This window comes from Brienomyrus brachyistius, unplaced genomic scaffold (genome assembly GCF_023856365.1).
Source record: "Brienomyrus brachyistius isolate T26 unplaced genomic scaffold, BBRACH_0.4 scaffold38, whole genome shotgun sequence".
Lineage (NCBI taxonomy): Eukaryota > Metazoa > Chordata > Actinopteri > Osteoglossiformes > Mormyridae > Brienomyrus > Brienomyrus brachyistius.
The window spans coordinates 3,550,001-3,569,799 of NW_026042313.1; the positions used below are offsets into that span (position 1 = coordinate 3,550,001).

General features: G+C 38.5%; 2 protein-coding genes across 5 annotated transcripts in view; one reads left to right on the forward strand and one right to left on the reverse strand.

Moving 5' to 3' along the window:
• Window positions 1-9,778, reverse strand: part of micu2 (mitochondrial calcium uptake 2) — a 29,805-nt gene extending 20,027 nt beyond the window's left edge. For both annotated transcript variants that reach the window (XM_048998590.1, XM_048998589.1), the window contains exons 1-5: window positions 9,550-9,778; window positions 8,251-8,389; window positions 6,686-6,717; window positions 6,476-6,551; window positions 6,039-6,086 (exon numbers count right to left, since the gene is read on the reverse strand). In XM_048998590.1, coding sequence (XP_048854547.1) covers window positions 6,039-6,086; window positions 6,476-6,551; window positions 6,686-6,717; window positions 8,251-8,389; window positions 9,550-9,741 — 487 coding nt within the window. In that variant the 5' untranslated portion in view covers window positions 9,742-9,778. The remainder of the gene's footprint in view (window positions 1-6,038; window positions 6,087-6,475; window positions 6,552-6,685; window positions 6,718-8,250; window positions 8,390-9,549) is intronic.
• A 2,616-nt stretch (window positions 9,779-12,394) lies between these two features.
• Window positions 12,395-18,925, forward strand: LOC125722451 (uncharacterized). Of its 3 annotated transcripts, XR_007386385.1 has the most exons (7): window positions 12,400-12,462; window positions 13,709-13,738; window positions 14,015-14,058; window positions 15,520-16,799; window positions 17,049-17,218; window positions 17,302-17,397; window positions 17,690-18,925. XR_007386385.1 is itself a non-coding variant. In XM_048998611.1 (6 exons), the coding sequence occupies exon 3, from the start codon at window positions 14,151-14,153 to the stop codon at window positions 15,462-15,464; it is 1,314 nt and encodes a 437-aa protein (XP_048854568.1). In that variant the 5' UTR covers window positions 12,395-12,462; window positions 13,709-13,738; window positions 14,015-14,150; the 3' UTR covers window positions 15,465-16,799; window positions 17,049-17,218; window positions 17,302-17,397; window positions 17,690-18,925. The 3 variants fall into 3 exon arrangements, 2 of the variants coding, with proteins under 2 accessions (XP_048854568.1, XP_048854569.1); XM_048998611.1 differs by having other exon boundaries at window positions 12,395-12,462; window positions 14,015-16,799; XM_048998612.1 differs by having other exon boundaries at window positions 12,403-12,462; window positions 14,015-17,218.
• The last annotated feature ends 874 nt before the right edge of the window (window positions 18,926-19,799 follow it).

Below are 19,799 nucleotides of genomic sequence, written 5' to 3' on the forward strand. Positions count from 1 at the left end.
ATAAGTTGCAGTAATGTGAGATCCGATTAAAAGCAGTCAGTCGAGACACATGCGGAAACGTTAATACTTTACTGATCCCCTGGGGATGCCAGGTGTGATCAGCGATAATAAGTATGGTGTACTTCAATGGCCTACTCAGTTACCAGATCACAACACAGCACCTTTGGAGTGTGGTGGAACAGGAGATTTGCAGCATGACTGTGCAGCTGAGGAATCTACAACAATTATATGATGCAATCATGCTGTTTTGTGAGCTTAATGCAGCTTCTAATAAACTATGACTTCTTAGCACCTAATAACAAACATGGCCTCCAGTAGTGTAACAAACATAGTAAATACTTAGGCTTAGGAATAGCAATGATTCACTGTGACCTCACACCCATAGGATATCTGATTCAAGATATGTGTGTGTGAAGTTATGTCTGATAGCATGCACAGTGCACAGTAGGATAAATGGACATTTATCCTACCCATTGTGTCCTCTACACTACTTTGAATAGGACCAGTGCACTTTTAGAAAATTTTGATTGGGATGGTGGTCAGTCTCTTCTCTGGCTCTGCTCAGAAAATGAAATAATTCAAGTTTAGTTTTTACTAGAGGTAGTAAAGAACTCCCAACTTACGATCATCTCGTACATGCGAACGAACTATCATAAAGCCTATTGTATTAAAACAATTTAAATACAATGATTCGAAATAAAGGAAGACACTACTTTGTGATGCTTGAGAAAACACTGCACGGCTTCAGCTGCACTGAGTAAGCAGTTATGGAAGTTGGATGGATTGATTCAGGAACATTGAGCAGATAGCCATCTTAATAATGAATGCTCTACTAACACCAGTAACATACTTGCAACACCTGGTGACCTCACCTCAACCCCCACTGGGCAAGAAGCTGGACTTTCATTATGAACGAAAACAAAAAGAAAACATTTTTTGTAAGCTAAAATATAATGATTAAATAAAAAATACAAACAAAAACTAAACAATGCTTCTGGAACTAACTGAAATAAAATGTGTTTTGGGTGGAACAATATTGGAAATTCACATTGTGATATTTGAAGTTTTGTGATTTTTAGGAGTTGAGAATTAAGAATTAACTATATAGCCAAATAGAACTCATCTACCAATAGTGTTCGTCAAATAAGTTTCCTATGATTGAATAAATATGTTTTAGCACAACTTATAGATGGTTGAACACAGCAGAATATTACAGTCTTTGTGACGTCAACTGAATGTGCATGAAGTGCCATGTTGATATTAACATCATACATCGTGCAAGCTTGTGCACAGTGGCACAGTGGGTAGGGCCTTCACCACACAGCGCAGCTTTGCGTTTGTGGAGTTTGCTTATTCACCTTGTGCTTGCATGGCTTTTCGGCTTATGCTCCAGTTTCCTCCCATTGTCCAGAAACATACAACTTAACTGGAGTGCCTAAATTGACTGTATATGATGTAGTTTTTAGCTTACACTGAACATGGGCACAACAACACAGTGACTAAGTAAATTAGGGTCTGCGTTTTCAAAAGTTTCCACTTTCACTTATCCACACTGCAACTCTAAAATGGGGTTTTCAGAACTATACGGCTCTGAGAGTGTTTACAAAAGCCTGTTTTTGGAGGTTGAAAACTACTAGGTAATGTATACGAAAGGCGAAAACATAGACCAACGTCTGCATTTTTAAACAAAAATGTAGCAGTGTGGACTTACCCTGAGCGTGCAACCTGCAATGGTTGGTTGCTTGCTGTCTAGTGCCAATTCCAATGTATAGATTATTATATAATATTATATATTAACAACTACCCGATAAATCTTCAGAGCCATCTATCCATCCATTTTCCAAACCACTTACCCAGGGAAACCCTATGACAACATGGGGAGAACATGCAAACACCACACACGTGACCCAGGCGGAGATTTGAATTCGGGTTCCAGAGGTGTGAGGCAACAGTGCACCACCACTGCACCACTATGCCACCCCTAGAATCCTCACATTATTTGGTAAATTACTGATAAGAACATAAGAACTATACAAACGAGAGGAGGCCATTCGGCCCATCAAGCTCGCTTGGGGAGAACTAAATGATATAATGGATAGTGACAGCACTAAAGATCAGGGGCCTGTTGCACAAAATACCTTCAATTTTCCATTCAAGTATGACACTTAAGGTTTAATTTCTCCGTAGCTGAGGGTTTCATTTAAGGGTGTTGCACAGAATCCCTTGAAAGGATTCCTTTGTTAAGGAAAAAGCTTAAGGGATTTTCTGCGCTGAAGAACATTTTAAAGCAGTAAAATTATAGTTTCCATGGAAACTGTTTGCTTGCATTCACTCCTGCTTATGATACTTGTTACTGTTAAATGAAATACATAATTCATCTGAAATAAATAAAATAAGCTGGATTTCATTCCAACTGCATCATTATCTGATGAAAATGTGGACTGTTCCCTCTGGTGTATTGTGTTCACTATGATTAGGTACATTTTGCTCAGCTAAGAACTACAGAGTAGAGCGTGTAAGGAATAATTGACGACGGGCCGTTGAATTATTAGAAAATAATGCACATAATGCGTCGTGGCCGCATTAACACCTCGGGTGTGCATTATTTTCTAATAATTCAACGGTCCGGAGTCAATTATTCCGCTTATACTACGGTTGCCACAACTCAAGACATCGATCAGATGATATATTTCAAGGGATTCGTCTGGTTTTTCTACTTAAATCGCTATTGTGAGTAGGATTATTTCTTCCGCATCTCATCCAACGACTCTTTTGCTAGTTTCAAAACGTCATTTTAAAGCTAGCAATGGAGGCTTGAGCCGTTGATAGCAGACTAATGCAGTTAATAATGAAGTTATTAGAAAGAGAGCAAGAGAGACAGAGACACAGAGAAAGAGAAACAGGGAGAGAGAGAGAGAGAGCTTGTATGAATTAGGCTACCTCTGTGTGTCCCTCAACAGTGTTCTGAAGCACCGTCTCTAAACTGTAAGTCTGCTTTAAGATGCAGCGCTGTTATTACCTCGCTAGTGAGAAATGTCATGTGTAGCCTTTAAGTTGGTCCACTAGGCTAACTAATACTGCTGCAGCCCAGTTGTTGAAAGTTTCATATTCACCGTAAATATTAAAATTTACTTTCGGAAAATCGTCTGTCATGTTGTTGTTTTTGTTAGTCCTGTGTGCTGTATAGGTACTGTATGCTAATTTCCGTTATTACAGTTAACTATGCGAAGTGATATGGAACTGTAATGCGGTCAAGAGAGCTACCTGGAACTACGTTCGCCGTGCGTTTATCTGAAAATAATTGCACACCTCAGAACGTTCGTCAGCCAATCAGATTCAAGCATTCAACGGTCCCGTAGTATAAATGGCAATAAACTACTAAATGGTTGATAACAAGTACCTGTTCTAACTTGGAAGATAGGCGGAAGCACTGGGAAAAGAGAAGTAGTGGAGGAAAAATTGAGCAGATGGAATTATTGTTGCATCTCAGTTACATAAAATGCATTTTTGCATGTGTCTCCACGTTTCTGCATCGGAAAATTCAATCAATAACACATGTACTTCTGTCTAATATTGGTGGTGACAGCGGCGAAACTCTCCAGTGCTTATTAGTGGGATAACGTTGCATTGTTTTTTATTCTGTGAAACTGAAAGATTGAACTGTAAACCAGATTTAATAATGAATTATAAACATTATAAAAGCCTGTGTAAAATGGAGAACCGACCGGTTAACCTAATGTTGAATATTATATATGACACAACCGCCGGTTACAATTTTTTGACTATACATCTAAAGAAGTTTGCACATTTTTGGCACTCTACTGTTACCCAAAGAGGGAAATTCACAAACTATGGTTATTAATCTGAGAAAGTGTTGGTGTGCCTCCTTGCATGTGCACATGCACACACCAGCAACCCTGTCAGCCATCGGCACTAATTCTGTGGAGACACTGGGTATAAATTAAGGGTGTTACGGTTCTGAATCCAAGACCAAAACCACAACGTGAGATTGTGATATTATGGTCGGTGTGTTTGTGGCTGCACTTCTTTTCTTTTAGGTTTCATGCTCCACCGAACCAGTGCCAAGTTATACACCTACCTTGATCACAAGATGAAGACCACCTGTGCCTTTTTTGGTCATGGTTTCCTACTCATCTGCGATGGGCTGGCCCCCCATCCTGGGTTTTTCCCTGCCTCGTGCCCATTGCTTCCGGGATAGGCTCCGGAACCCCCGCGAACCAGTAGGTTAAGTGGTTTGGAAAATGGATGGATGGATGGGGTTTCCTGCTAATCAGATGAATAAAAACCATTTTGTCTGAAGTTTGAGGACTGTTTTGTGTGGGAGAGCGTGTTATAGTGCTTTTCAAATATTTATGTTAAATTTTGATCTTGGAATTGAAATTTTCATTGCACTAACTACCTCTTTTGGATTGTGATTTGACTTAGTTGTATCATCTGATAGTTTGTGTATTTTGTGTTTTGGCCTGTGTTAATTTCATATACACTAAGATTATAGTAGCTACCTTTTCAGTTTGGGCAGCATGTGGTTCAGTGGGCTAAGCCTCTGAGCCTGTAATCAGAAGATTGTTGGTTCAAGCCCAGCCTCACCACATCTGTGGATCCTTGAGCAAGGCCCTTAGCCCCCAGCTCCCTGGGTGCTGCAACAGGTGGCTGCCCTTTGCGGTCAGCTTGCTTTCATCTACAGAGAGCAACTTGGGGGAGGTGTAAAGAGAATTTCCACATGGGAACTGCACTTAGTTAGTCACCTATCTTGTTTGTTGTTTTGGCCTGGGTCACCCTGTTTCTGTATTTAATTGTGAAATACACCTTGGTGAGAAATTCAGTATTTTGTGTTCCCTTATTTTCTTTTGTCCCCGTTTTCCCCTTTTATCCACACCTGATACATCTCAACCCTAGACTGGGGCTTAGCAGTGAACATTTGTTTCATCTTCCGGATCCCCCCCAACCCCAACTTGCTGCTGCAGATGCAGCTTATTGAGCTCATATTACATTACTAATGTTACAAAAGTAATTTTTCATTTCACTATTAATGCAATAAGACATGTAAATCACAAATTATTCTAAAGTAAGGGGACACTGCATGTTTTATAAATAATACACATTACTAGGGCTGTAATGGTACACTTATAGATCATATATCATTGCTAATTTTTGTGTATATTTGTTCAATTTTCAAATTACAAATTATTTGTATTTTAATAAAATATATTGTGTCACCAGTATTTTGTTACATTTGATGAGCAAGTATTTGTAATTTGCAACAAAACACTTTTTTTGCCCATCTCTGTCTACAATCCCTTACACATCTGTGGATATCACTTTATCGGCCAAAAGGGAATTCTGTGTCAAATTGTAATCTAGAGAACAAACAAGTTTAGGTAAACAAGGAAATGTCCAGAAGCAATCAGAACAGCACAAGTTAACCGCAGTTCAAAACTAACTTACACTCCCTAAACCAAAATAAAGCAAGATGAAGTCAAATTTAACTTAGTTTGATTTAAAGCGTAACTTTTCAGGAGTGCTCAGAAGACCAACATGCATTCAGAGCCTCCAGATGCCCAATAGGATTGTTGTCGTATGGCCTTTGGGTTCTTCCTTACAATCATATTTCAGAACTAAAACTGAGCGGGAGCTTTGCTTTTCAACTTCAAGTGAAAATTAAGTCATGATATCTAAGCACAACATTTAAAATTGTAAATATGCATACAATTATACCCATCCATCCATTTTCCAAACCTCTTATCCTTCTGGGTTGGGGGGGGTCCAGAGCCTATCCTGGAAGCTATGAGCACGTGATAGGGAACAACCAAGGATGGGGAAAACAGCCCATTGCAGGGCACACATGTAACGCAGGCAGAGATTCGAACCCGTAAATAATTATATATGCTATTATGATATAACAACAAATGCTAATAAAATCTACAGTGCAACACTGTAGTTTGTTAAACTATTATATAAGACTATCAAGTATGAAATTTGTTCTTTGCAGTGAAGGCATGTAGAGGAGGTGCACTTACTTGTGAGAATTGTCAGCAAGAATAAATATTCTGTGTAAGAAATCAAACCTAAAAAAATGAATTGATAAATTTTGTTCCAATATGAACAGTATCACCTTCAACAATTGCAGCATGGATACATTAAAACTTAAACATAACTTAAAAATACGTAAAAAAAAAAAAAAACTTTACAATTTAGAAAATGTGAAAATTATGCTGGCAAAAAAGTCTTGTAAATGCATAGGCCTTAAAATGTTTTGATCAGTTCTTTAATCCAAGACCAGCACCCAGACTGAATAAATATTCAAAGAAACAATTTATTCAATTAAACATTCTATTAAGAATACTTTATTTTAAACTGTCTGGACCTTTTAAAAGAAAGTCCCTTTCGATAAGAAGGGTTGAAATTATTCAGTAGAAAGCTATTTTAAAAAATCATAACAGGTTTCTGACCTTACCATTATCTCCAATGGTTCTGAAAAGGCTTTTGCCTGCCTGAGCTTTCGATGCAATTGTGAGCATTTTATCCACTTCCTAGAAATGTGATTTAAAAAGCAAAGGTTATGTTAAAACAAACTAAACAAACAATTTAATTTAAAAAGGACAAAAGAGGTTGTTCATACACAAATCTTTATTTAATTCATTTAAAAAATCTTTACCATACTCACTTGTTTGGTAAGGACTTTCTGTTGTAACTTACCTAAAATTAAAGGAAATACAGATATTCGTAACTTCCTAAATTTTGGTACAAGCCTTTAATTCGTCAATCTACGAAAGCCTTCAGTTCTTGATTTTCAGTTCTCCTTTAAGAGGATAATTGATATGCAAAAGCAAGTAGTGCATGCCCTTAAAAATGGTATGGTTATAAGCTGATAGGGCTGTCATGTTATAATTGTGATCATATTGCGCATGCGCAATAATCACCAAAGCTTTATGAAGGGCGTAAACATTTGTCCAGAAACCAGCTTTTTGGTACTATTTTGGTATTACAGACATTTACTAATGCCCACAATTTGGTAAGCAGATTAGTAGTATGGCTAAAATATTAATGAGGCATATTGTGACACCCAAAAGTTTGCAATCTGTATAAATTTGAAGTATCCTTATGTTTAATTAATGTGTCAGACTTTAAACTGCAAAAATGTCGCACCAACTTTTTCACCTTGTTACCCCATAATATCTGCTCTTTCAAAAGATATTCTGGCTGTTGAGCTGTCCCTTTCTTCACCACCACTTCAGTGCTTATTGCTTTCATGATTTATCAAAATAGTAGCATGTAGCATGCTCCACTAACTGAATGTAATAAACATAAGGATGTGACAAATTTATACAGACTACTGACTTTTGGTGCCAACACTCTTTCCACATAACGTTTCTGCACTTCAAAGTGTATATGCAGAGAGTAGGGCTGGGCAATATGAACCAAAAATCTTCTCTTGATATTTTTCAGCCAAAACTTTTTATATTTGTTCCCCCGAAAGTAGTAACAAAATTACAGTTCCAAGTCAAATATCCCCAATGTCACACAGGCACTTTTAGTATTAAATGGAAAAAATGGCTCAGAAATAAACTACCAGCATATATTATTTTACCAACCAACTTCCCTTCGCTAGCTTGCCTCGTCTCTGAGTGTCTCCATGTTCTCACTGCATGCAGGACTTGTGAGTGAGGGAGAGGGATGGGTTGTGTTCAGAAAGGGGGAGGGGTGGGGCAGTTGTGCGAGAGACAGACATGGAGAGGAGAAATATGCGAACTGATGGCTCTACAAGCATAATTTTAAAGTAACATAAACTTTATCGATATAAATGATATTGTCTCATCCTATATCTCGTATGAAAATTATTAAGATATATATCGATATACTTGACATGACCCAGCCCTAACACACATTAATACATTTCAAGGGTGGTTTTATAAGCCCCAGGATGAAGTCAGATGTATTCCATGACCTCCCCAATCACCAGATTACTGAAAATTTCTAAGAATTTTTGAGGCAAAAAGTGCTAAGCCCATTCCCAGCTCCTTCAACAAATCAAAGAACTGGAGGCTATTCTTTTTCATGAACAACCCAATATACCATTATACACAGCTGTGTGACAGCATTGCAAGGAATCACAAGCTAGTCTGATGGCAAAAGCTGGCATTCCTCCATAGATACTTGTTAATGGAGAAAAGATGGAACAGACTGCATAATAATTATATTCAATATTTTAAGTGTTTATAAATTACTTACGGTCAACATCATCTAGCATTACAGAGAATAGGAAATCGCGTGGTGTCATGTAGAGTTCCTGTTCATACATTACAGAAGAAAACTGACTGAAACGTAGTCTTCGAGCAGATTGCACGGAGTTGGCACTTTCTCTCACAGTCTGTAAAAGGTTAGCAACAAACAAAAAGTGCAGATTTAATTTTCTTTATAAACACAGACAAGAGGAAAAAGAAATTGGAGAGGTTTCCATAGTGAAAGCTACAGGGAATCTAGGGCAGGAAACATAAGGTATGTAGCAGGCAGACTTCTTAGACAGTATGATTAGGGCTGGGCGATATATCGATATTATATCACACATGCACAATAATCACCAAGGCTTCAGATGACAGGCAAAGAATTTGGCCAGACCAAATTGTGGGCGTAAACAAACATCCGTATAGTACCATAAAGCTGGCATCCGACCAAATGTTTTGCCCATCATCTGAAGCCCTGGTAATTATTCAGCATGCATTACATAATATTGAGATGATATTGCCCAGCCCTAGACAGGATCCCAGTCCATTACAGGGCACAAGCTCATCCATTATGGCCCATTTAGAAACAGTCAGTCTAACCTTGCATAAGTGGATTATACAATAAACCTGCACAAATATATAGAACAACACAAACATGAAGAGCTGGGACACAACTAGAGTGATCCAAAACATAGAGGCCCTAGTCCATCATGTCTCTCGTTCATGTGATTTTAGGCATTGTAAATATTATTTGTTAATCGTTTTATAGGTAATAGTTCATAAGTAGAGATAATTATGGTGGATGGCAATAATAATAATGTCTGACATTTCAAGTCATTTGCAGTGGGTACGTGTGAACCCATGTTCATTTTATTAAACCTGCAGTGAGACTTAATTATTCCAATAGCCGTGTATTTCTATTCCAAGAAGACAAAATTAAATCGATCCATGGGAGTGAACCATCCTGAATCATACCGATACACTCACAGTTAACCTATAAATCGTTCACTTTTCTGTCAATAAATAAGGCCTAAATTCTGGAAATACGCATACAAAACACCACAAACAATTATCTAGAACGAGATGCGATTACGGTCACATCAGTTTATTTTCCAATGCAGGAAGATCCCATATTATAAGGGACGGGTGGCTACCCTAGATACGATAGAGCAAAGCATATGCAGGTAACAGGTGACATTTGGTAAAAAAAAAATTAATAAATAAGCCCTATGAGCAGCGCGAAGAACTAAACTGTCGAGTAACATAATATAAACAGGGAAAAAATCGCCATAAAGCTACTACATACCTTTAATTCATCAGCAAGAACGATGTAAGGCCTACTCATCAGTAAAGGTCCAAAGTGCTGATAAACTAGACCACCTGCTACAATGATAGAACTGACAATACAAGGGTGGCGAAGGAAAGCTGAGTTTTTAATGGTTCGGGATCGATTTAAACATCGTCCAAAAGCCACAAAAAGTTTGCTCCAGTTCGCCATCTTTGCTTACTTCACAAAGTTTGAGTAAACGCCCCCTTTTTCGTTGCCTGAATGTAACCTATCTATACACCGTAAATGCGCATAGCGCCCTCTACTGACCGGGAGAGTAGGTTGGAAGATATCCACACAAACAATGATAAATAATGATCGTTCTGCATCCATGTGGCTTTTGTTCTTGGGAATTTGCGTTACAAAACAAAAAAAAAGAGGCATCGTATTTGTTTTTTCTGTTTTAAACCTGGGGAACCCAGACCACCTTATCATTATAGGAAAAATATGTCCTTTGGCTAAATCATCTGGTCATACAGACCCAGTGAATTCAAAAACAAGTGTTTTGTAAAATAAAGCCTTTCCCAGTCCATGTTATGAAATGTGCCAAATACGGCACAAAACCTAGTTGTATATGTTCTACAACATCTAAACATTATAACTGGTGATGCAAAATTTCTGCCACTTACCTATTCACAACTTGACAGGTGAATCTTTGCAGCCTGCACAGCAATAACCTCAAAACGTGGTAGGGGGCAATATTTAACGCGGAAAAAAATCTGGTTAATTTAGTAATCACTAAATGTGACTGTTACTGGGTCGTATATGGTACAATGGGTACAAAAAAAACTCTTAACTTTGATGAGTGGGTTGAATGTAAGGCAGAAATGAAAGGAAGGGTCATATATGACCCGTGTGTTCCTCAGAGTTAAAACCAAATCACGTTTTTTATTTCTTTTTGTAATATTTACGGTAAATCCAAGGCATGCCGAACATGTCACATATAGTGTAATATAAACATTATTTTGATATTATGATGTAAAGTTCTCTATTATAAGAATGAATAGGCAAGTGGTAGAAGTAGAGTACTCTGTGACTGTGACTCTTTATGCTTAACTAGTTGGTTGAATCAAAATCCTGGTTTGGATTTTTACTTTCATGGACCTGAAATGTCCGCCTCTGTTGGCCACAGCCACACCATTCACAAGTTATAATAAAAAAAATATAGTAAAACAGTATGTGACACTGCACCTCTGCCAGGATTGCTCTCCCATTTTTCCTGCCAAATCTCCTCCTCTCCCACGCCTGTTATGTTCTGCCTCTGTATGCAATACAACAGCGGACTACTGAATATATTGGATGCTCAAATGAGGCAATCACTTTTATTAAACGCCGGCACATACACGTACACTACTAACATACAGCCGGCCTCTCTTGCTCTAAATTGAACAACAACGTCCAGGCTGTGACAGATATCAAACAAAAGTGTTATGAAACGCTGGGATCATGGCAAGAAGATAAAACACGGGACTCCAGGTGTCGGGAGAATATGGGGTTTAATTAAAAAAAAAGGCACAAAAACAGACAGCGAAACGTCACAGCCTTAATGACCTGACTGGACTCAAGTACACAGGACTAAATGGAAATCACATGAAACAGCTGCTCACAATCGGGATTGCACATGAGGTAAACGTTGAGGGCATGGCACACAGAGGAATCAAACGATCAGTTGTGACAAAAAGTTCCTATTGTTCCATCTTTCCTTTTTTTCATACAGCAAGACTAAAAACCATACCTCTTAGAAACAGCACTTAAATGTAGTTTTGCATGTCAAAACATCAAAATATTAGAATATACATGTAAATATTTTGCACATACCAAGGTGGGCCTACCAGAGCGGAAGAAGTAGGAGAAGTCAGTATAAATTGTTTGTTGCTTGCTGACATGATTAATAAACCAAGCACCAATCTGTAAAAAAAAAAAAATAAATGTTTTGCACATGGCCATTATAACATGAACATTGCGCTCCTATGCCAACATTGTTTTTTTTTATAAATAAAAAGCAGTAAAATCATTTTAAATTATCACAACCCCTGTGATCTTCCGGTAGTGCCCCAAAGTATGTTTGTTTAGGGGATGAAGTCCTTGTAGCGTTGTGGTTTCACCACTTTCTGACCCGCTCTGGTGGTGATTGATGAGTTCCTGTCACCAGGGTCAGGAACTGCCCTTATGTTAGGAGCCACTTGGAGAGAAACAATCTCTGGCAAAATGGGGTCAACAACCTCAATGTCAGTGAGCTCACTTGGGGTCTATCCTTCCGCACGTCTGAGGAGTCTCCAATTTCTCCTGAGAACAGTACCAGAGTGTACCTGGAGGTCGTAGGATCGAGTATCAACTTGCTTTACCACTTTTCCTAGTTTCCAAACAGCATGGGGATTCAAAGTCAAAGTCAAAGTAAACTTTATTGTCATCTCTGCTATATACTGTACAGGTACATAGAGAGACGAGATGACGTGGCTCCAGTTTTTTTCCAGTGCAGACGAGAGAAAGACATGTAACAAATAGGCACGTGGTAAACAAAGTAAATAAATATAAGGTATACAAAAAGTATACTATACTTGGAGATAGAGGTAGAGGAGGTTACAATACACTGTAAACCCGAACAGTACTGCTAACTTATAAAAAACGAGAACACCATAATTAAAATCGGTTACATAGTTTATTGAACTTAAAACTATAGCATTTTTTGAACAAATGACTTAATGTTAATTTTGCGTTGCTCGTCATTTTTGAGTATACATTGCCACTGAAGTGATATTTTTAAGTATACGGAGGGACGTTCAATGACGTCATCTACGTCAGGACGTACGCCATCGTTCTAACTGACGCTACCAGAAAACATAACCAAGATGGCGGACACTCATGCGAGTCTGGACGCATCTGAGGAGATTTGTAAGTAAATGTTTTTTAATCTGCTTTTTATTTTATCATAATAACTATATCTTTTAAACATGTTTCATGTTTGGCTTTGCTGTCTTTTTACCGGTATCGATAATGTCGAAAGCTCCACAAGCGTCTCTGCAGTGCTCTGCTTCGCGCGCATTTTTTAACCATTAACCCCACTGCCATATTTAATTTATATGTAACGTTAATATTGTAATCAGTTAGTTGGCGGAACCCAGTCAGCAACATAGTTTTGGCCCAGATCCGATCCATACGGAGCCCGGGAGATGCCACGGAGGAGAAACAAAACATAGGGTGAATAAAAAAAAGTAAACCGTTTGCACGGATTGCGCACAGTGTTAGCCTAAACTGTGTGTTCATTCACATGATGTTGTAGCAGAAATCTGCTTCAGACAGTCTTTACGCACGGTCACATGGACATAAACAGTCTTATTCTCATACGTAGCTGAAGTCTAGTTGCTGAATTCTGTTGGTTGATCAGGATGTGATGGTAAATCACATATTTCTGAATCAAGAGAAATCTAAAGGGTGAAGCCTCTCGGGGACAAATAAAGATTTTTGAATTGAATTGAAGCGTGTGCGTCTGCACTCAGCTGTTCGGCTGCCTCTTGCATGTCAGCGAGCACCGAACTTCAGTCTAACAACGTTATTACCGACCTGTGTTTGCTCACGTGTGTCTGAATAAACCTCCCCAACAAAACTGGACATGGTTCTAATGAATGACATTCAGGTAGCAGATTTCTGTTACAACATCATGCGAATGAACACACAGTTTAGGCTAATACTTCGGGATGTGACGCTGTAATGTTAGAGATATTGAGTTTATAAAAGTCCGACGGTCAGACGTTGTCCTGTGAGCAGAAACAGTTCACCTGTAAACTATGATGATTTTGTGGCTATTTGAGCTGCCAGAGAGGAATACACGGGTCATTTGTAACTTGATTAAGTAATCCGTGCGCACGGTTTAAATTTTTTTCTTCACCCTGTTTTTTTTCCTCCTCCGTGGCACCTCCCGGGCTCCGTAGCGACCTGTTCTGGAAAATGCGAATTTATGCTTGCCTTCAGCTGTTAATGTACTTGCGGCTAGCTGTAACTTTTATCCATTACGTTAAGGATAATGACACAAAGTTAGCAATACATTGGGAAAATAGTTAATAATAAGAGTTGTGAAAACTAGGGATGGTAGAGACACCGGCAAGCTGGCATTAACATTTACATATTTTTGGCCTTGTAGGCTAAAGTGGATGCAGAGTCTGTGAATGTGGTAAGTATCCTTTTTTCGTTTACTTTAGATATTTTTAACAGCTTCACACGTAACCCTGCATTGAATATTTATCTAATTTTGTACAGATCAAGTTAGCAACTGAGTGAAGTAGAATAACGTGTTCAGAGTTTACAAAGCAATGTACAAATTGTACAAAACAATGACTGAAACATGCATTGGCTTTGGCCTCATTGGTCGACTTTGTAGCATTTGCCAGATCTAATATATTATAATCATGAAAACTGAAATGCTGGTATTTTTTGTTTTCCTGTATAGATGTAGAGTCCCTGTTATTGTGACGACCTGATTCAATTCCAGTGGTAAGTTACATAACACAATGTAATGTTAAGGCTAAATTTCTTGGTTTTAAAATGAAAGTATTCTCTCCAATTGTAGGGTTAAAAAAAAATCAATGGAGTGGAAGTGCAAGTTGTGTGCTGTCTCCTCAGACACCCGGGCACAGTTATTTCGGCACTACCGTTTAAAGCACAGTCATTACTCACGAGTTAAGCCTTTGCCATGCCTCTATGACTCTTGCATTTGCACATTTCAGTCATTTAATGCACTGAAAATTCATTTGTCACGGATTCACAAAGACACACAGAGAACTCTTGATAGTGAAGGTTCAAAAACAGGATCTTCATTTTTTACCTGTCCCTTGTGTGGCCTCAAAGAACCCTTCTCAGAATCAAACATGTTCTGCCATTTAAGGAGCCACTTGAAGAACCATGAAAATGTGACATGCCCGTTTAAGAACTGTACCTACCACACAAATGTTTATTCATCATTTAATGCTCACAAAAGTAGGAAGCATTCTGGAAGTTTAGACTTTTGTGATCATATTGTATCAATAGAAAATGACAGTTCCCCAGTCACAAGCACTGCAGACCTTAATGCAGATGATCCAGTTCCTTGTTGGATTGCAGACACTTCAACTTCTGTTCCTGAGGCTGAAAGTGTCAACATCGGAGAGTTAAGAGCCCAGTTACACCATAATTTGTCTTCCCTGTTTCTGAAGATGCAAACTGTTCTTCATGTTTCTGACATGGTATGTCAGGAAATAGTTGATCATGTATCTCCTACTGAAGCTGTCTTGAATGATTTGGTAAATGCTGTTAACGACACAAACATTTTTGTCAGTGCCACAGCTAAAGGTGTGGACTTGTCTTCAAATAAACGAAGAAAAACATATTTTGAAAAAACATTTCCTGTGGTAAAGCTAGTGCAGTATGTGTTGGAGCCTGGGCGCACAGTTGTTTATGTCCCAATACTTCAGATGATCCAGGAAATATTCAAACATACTGACATCCTTGACCGAATAAAGGAAACAAAGGCATCACAGGAAGGTCATTATATGAGCCATAAAGATGGCAAGTATTTCCAGGAGAATACTTTGTTGTCATCTTCAGAACTGTCACTGCCATTGATTTTATACATAGATGATCTAGAAATTGCTAATCCACTTGGGACTTCATGTAAGATCCACAAACTCTGTTCAGTCTATTGGATGTTTGCTGATCTGCCATCTAAATATCAATCTGCACTGCATGTGATTCAGCTTGCTGCCCTATGTAAGGTACCAGACCTTCACAGCTGTGGCTATCAAAGAGCACTTTCTCCTTTGTTGCAAGACCTTTGCTGCCTTGAACATGATGGGGTTTTTTTATCGAGTCCCTTGGTCAGTCAGTTCGGGGTACTGTTTCAGTGGTTGTGGCTGACAATCTAGCAGCCCATTCCTTAGCAGGCTTTGTGCAGTCTTTCAGAGCTGGATATGTTTGTAGGTTCTGCAAAGCTACACGAGAAGAGATTCAATCTTCTGCTGTTGGAGATGGTGAATTTACCCCAAGGACAAAAGCCAGCCATGATCATGACCTGCAGGATGTTTTACAAGGGGATGGTCAGAGTCAGTTTGGTGTCTAAAGAGACTGTGTCTTGAAAGAGAGTTTGCAGTGTTTTCACACAATCACTGGTTTCTCGCCTGATGTCCTTCATGATCTTTTTGAAGGCATTGTTCCAGTGGAGTTGGCCCTGTGTATTCAGGAGATGATTAAGCTCAAATATTTTACCCTGGAGTATTTGAACAAGAAAATTGTGACATTCCCATACCAACATGCAGACAAGACTGACAAGCCACATCCCATTCCCAAGAACTTTGCAGGAAAGAAGACCATTGGTGGCAATGGTCACGAAAATCTGATCTAATCGCCATACTGCGAGAGAAAGTAAAGCCAAGACTGGATTTTGAGTTTACCCTGCAGTATGAGGATGCAGATTTTAATGGACAACTGAGCTGTCTGATATTCAAGAGTTACCAGAGAAGGGAACACTCAAAGTTGTTGGATCAGAATCTGATGCCAGCTGACTTGCAAGTTCTGATACAGAAATCCTTCCTCATGTGCCTGTAAGCGAGCGTCGGAAGACCTGGCCTGACATTTTTTCTGTGCCTACTTTTTCCTATGAAGTTGAGCATGTGCTTGAAGAGGGAAATATTGCCCATGACAGATCTGGAAAGACACTGAAATTATCCAGGGCCCAAAAGCACAACATCCTACAGAGCATGGCATCAGTAATCCATGGTTTCAAACCTTACCCAAGTGACAGTGATGTGGGTATGGCAGCAGAGGCTCTTGTTAAAGCTCACCCATGCCTTAAAGAGCCTGGAAGTGAAAATGGATTATATAGATGGAAGATAAGCCTTAAATTCAAAATGGGCAATTACCGTACCAAGCTAGCCAGATCTGGATGCCTGGAGGTGTCGGTCAACACAGGCAAAAGAAGTAAGAACAATCCTGACAAAGACCCTCCCCACTCCAACATAAAACGAGCAAGACGAGCAGAAGTGAACTTCCTTCCAAACTTTCCAAAGGGACAAAACCAGGCCAGTTTGGAAGAAATGAGATTAGACATTCTACACGAAATTGAGAAGAGTGAGATAAACCTGTTGTTGATAGATAATCTAATGCAGATGACATTTTCCCTTCGTCGCCAAGAGATCGTACAGGAAAACCCATTGTTGAAAGACTTCCTGGTGAAATGGCCAGCACTTCAGATTGAGTCGCAGGTAAAACAAACACTAACAAACTAGTTGTCAGTGAGACTTGAACTATTGGAATTTGTTGCTGTTTATTAGCATTTGGCATTTGTTGAAATTTGTTGAATGTCTGTGAATTGGCCACTACTTAATCTTTCAAAGATAGCAAAAACTTTTTTGGAGAATAATGCTTAACTTCTATCAAGATGATTGCATTGTATGTTTCTCTAAGGCTGTTTTGATGTCGTTTATACATTTTGTGTATTTATGATTTTGTAGGTTTGTGCAGAGTTTCATCGCATCACAAACACCAATCTTCGAAACCAGTTCTATTCTGAATTGGAGAGGCATACACCATGACTATATTTGCCTTGTACAGGCAAAAAGCGTCACATACTGGCAAGGTCTCGGAGGTGCTGCGTGACATCCTCAGGATTTATGATCGTGAGGTGAGTTAGACTGTACATCTCTAGTATTGAACCCAGAATAACTTTGCTTGCTTGTTCATTGTTATTTTTGCTTGTCTTTCAAGGATATGCATGATATCAACATAAAGTGCACTGTGGTTCTTCGTGCCCTAGCAGTATACTTACGTGAAGATGACCCACAGTTTTTTAAGACATGGAATGTAAGTATTCAGTACACTCACCAAACAGGATCAGTTTTATCAGGGTTTTTTTAATCTTAGCTATCTTAACAAATTACCATAACAACATATATTCAACTTTTTGTCTCTACTGTTGCAAATTCTCTATGTATGTTCTTGTCTAGTTTTTAAATTTGGGCCAATTCAGTGTAAACTGAAAAGGCCTGCCTGGTTAAGTATGATACTATATTAAAGTGATAGTTAACCAAAAAATTCTGATGATGTAATTCATTACTAGACATGTTTACAGTTGGACCCTCTTTGTGCATTCCAGGTGGAGGATTCGGATGAGCCAGACATCACTGGTACCCCTCTTGCCCTTGTGATGGAAGTCACTGAGAACACTGGTCCTGTCTGTTTCTATCCGGCAAGGACCGCTGTTGTGGTGGAAGATGAGTTTGTGCTGAGCGACATCCCCAAGTTTCCTGAGGCTTTTGTGTTTCTCTTTGGGTTAATGTATGCATTGCATTTGGATTACCCAAGAAAATTGATTCACACCTTCACATTCATCCAGAAAATGCTGATGGGGCTTGATGATGGTAAACCTCTGAAACCCTGCTTACTCAATCTCAAAAATGAACTATTACTTGCATTGTAGGCAAATTCCATCTTGTCTACAAGTGCTGTTTTTAAGTGCTTGGATGTTTTCATTGGGTAGGTTGTGTCCTGGCCACCAAATCTATCTTGATTTTACTCTGGGTTTGTTAGTTTCTGCTAAGTAGTTTTGTAAGCGTATGTTGTAGATAATGTAGTTTTTATATTTGGTATGTTGTCTTCTGCACCAAATCTACCTCAGTTGCACTTCTACAACAACTTTTTGCTATCAGATTGTATTTTTTTTATTCTAAGGTGTTTTACAGTGTATATTGTTAAACATGTAGTTTAAACATTTGGTAGGTTGTTACTTAAACAGAGGAAGTGACAATATTAATCTCAATTTGTTTTATAAGCTAAACATGTAGTTTACAGCAGTTTTACATTTAGTAGGTTGTCTTCTGCACCAGATCTACCCCAGTTGCACTCTTACAACAGAAACTTGATATTTGTAATCAGATTTTGTTTATTTTAAGGTTGCTTACAAGTGTCTATTGTTTAACATGTAGTTTAAACATTTGGTAAGTTGTTAGACCTACCTCAGTTGCACTTTACACAATGAAACATTGTGTAGTTTAAAGCATTTAAATGTTTACATTTACATTTTTTACAATCTATCTCTTGCATATTTAATGCAACAAATACTTGGTTTTGAAATCAGGTATGTATTTTTTGTGTTTTGACTTATTCATTTATTGTTTTTATTTCCTATAAATTATATTTTTTTACATTTCTTTTTGAAGGAGCTTTATTTTATTTATTTTGATTTGCCATGTTGCAAAATAATGGCAATGGATGTAAAAAAAATTGTAATCACTTAAGTTTCCAATTTAGTTTGTTACATGTTTACAGAGATTTATATAAACAGTCATACAAAATAAAGAATTTAATAGTAAATAAAAACCCTTTAATTATATGTCAACAGTTCTGTGTGTGTTTGTTTTTAGTATTTTGAACTCAAATATGTATCAGGCTATGAGTTATTCAAAATGAGTTTATTTCTTGAATAAAGCTTTATTTATATAAGTGGTAATTAAAAACAATAAGTATTGAAAACATAACTTTAGGGTATCATATGTACAGTTTTAAGTACACTGAACTTAAATATTTTTCTTTCCTTTTTTATTTTAAGTTCAGTGTCATTGTAATTTTTAAGTATGTTAAATCTTAGACAATCAGTTTCCACAAAAGTACTCTGAACTTATTGGGTTTTACAGTGTAGTTATATATGGAGAATGTGCAAATAAGTGGCAGAAGTGCAAAAATGCTTGTAGCAGAGTTTGTGTGTAAAGTGCAGATGTGCAGGAGTCAATTTGTTCGCAGTCCGGGTGTGTGTGGGGGGGTAAGTGTGTTCAGGAGTCTAATGACTAGTGGGAAAAAGCTATCCCACAGCCTGGAAGATCGAGTCCTGATGCTGCGATAGCGTCTGCCAGATGGGAGGAGTATGAAAAGTCCATGTAAAGGATGAGAGGAGTCAAGCACGATGCAGGAGGCCCTCCTGATGCAACGCTTGTTGAAGATGTATTGCAGCGATGGGAGAGATGATGTTCCCAGCTGCTTTGACGATCCTTTGAAGCCGTCGGTTATCGGAAACCGTGCTTTTTCCAAACCAGACGGAGATGCAGCTGGTCAGGACGCTCTCTATGGCGCCTCTGTAGAACACGGTGAGGGTGGGAGGTTGGCTCGCTTAAGCCGTCTCAGGAAGTGGAGACGTTGCTGGGCCTTTTTGGTGATGGAGGTGGTGTTGGTGGTCCAGGTGAGGTCGTCTGAGATGTGAACTCCCAGGAACT